This window comes from Cinclus cinclus, chromosome 24 (genome assembly GCF_963662255.1).
Source record: "Cinclus cinclus chromosome 24, bCinCin1.1, whole genome shotgun sequence".
In the NCBI taxonomy this organism is placed as follows: Eukaryota; Metazoa; Chordata; class Aves; order Passeriformes; family Cinclidae; genus Cinclus; species Cinclus cinclus.
The window spans coordinates 2,990,613-2,991,757 of record NC_085069.1 but is presented as its reverse complement, the minus strand read 5'-3'; the positions used below and the strand labels follow the sequence as shown (position 1 = coordinate 2,991,757).

Genomic DNA, 1,145 nt, shown 5'->3' with positions numbered 1-1,145 from the left:
AGACAGAAACAAAACGCATAAGACTGCCTCATTTTCTTTAGAAGCTTTTATAATCTTTTCAGAAGATCTTCTCAAAATCTGAGTAGTATCTAAATTCCAGTCCTCTTTCTGTCTGTTCAAGCAGGCAGTTGTATTCTGACTGCAGATTTGCCCGGCTGTTTGCAGCTTCATCGGCTGCTGGACACTAAAACGAGGAGAGCTCTGCAAGGCACCAGACAAGGATGATCCTTGGGAACATCAGTGGATTGAGTGAATTCAGACTCCTGGGTTTTTCTGGAACCTCTCCTTTACACCCTTTGCTCTTTGTAGTTTTATTATCTCTTCATTTTCTCACCTGGATGGCGAACACAGTGATAGCTTTGGTAACAAACAGTGATAATCGCCTTCACACCCCGATGTATTTCTTCCTCACTCAGCTGTCCTGTTGGGATATCTGCTATTTGTCAGTCATTATCCCAAGTATTCTCGAGAACCTGATGGTGGGAACAGTGAGTATTTCCAAGACAAGATGTGCAATGCAAATGTTTTCCTTCCTTTTCTTTGGAGTTGCTGAGTGTTTTCTCTTGGCCGCCATGTCCCTTGATGGTTATTTTGCAGTTTGCTCCCCCTTGCATTACACAATGATCATGAGCAGCAGGGTCTGCAGAAGCCTGGTTGTTGGAGCTTACATCTGTGGAACTGCTGTGGGCTTAGTTCACACCCTCATCACCTTCAGCTCACCCTTGTGTGGTTGTGCCATTGACCACTTCTTCTGTGAGATTCAGCCTCTCCTGGACCTGCTCTGTGGCAACACTCTCCCAAGTGAAATCCAGGTCATTGTGGTGGCTGTCTTTGCTATTCTGAGTCCTTTCTCACTGGTCATTTATTCCTGTATTCCTATCGTTTCCACAATTCTTCACATGGCATCAGCTGAGAGCCAGGAGAAGGCGTTTTCCACTTGCTCCTCACAGCTCCTGGTTGTGACTGTTTTTTATGGCACTGCAGGCTCCATGTACCTGCGGCCAAAATACAGCTACTGTGCATCTGTGGATAAATTCCTCTCCCTTTCTTATTCTCTGGTGACTCCTTTATTGAATCCCATCATTTGCAGTTTGAGGAATAAGGAGGTGAAAGGAGCCCTGAAGGAAAAAATGGAGCAAACCTAA

At 45.2% G+C, this 1,145-nt stretch overlaps 1 protein-coding gene across 1 annotated transcript; it reads left to right on the top strand.

Annotated features, from left to right (window-relative positions):
• Nucleotides 1-251: 251 nt before the first annotated feature.
• Nucleotides 252-1,145, top strand: LOC134053216 (olfactory receptor 10C1-like; the record flags this gene model as incomplete). The annotated part of the gene is made up of 1 exon (XM_062508093.1): nt 252-1,145. A coding segment is annotated over one exon (894 nt), but the record flags the coding sequence as incomplete, so codon positions are not given.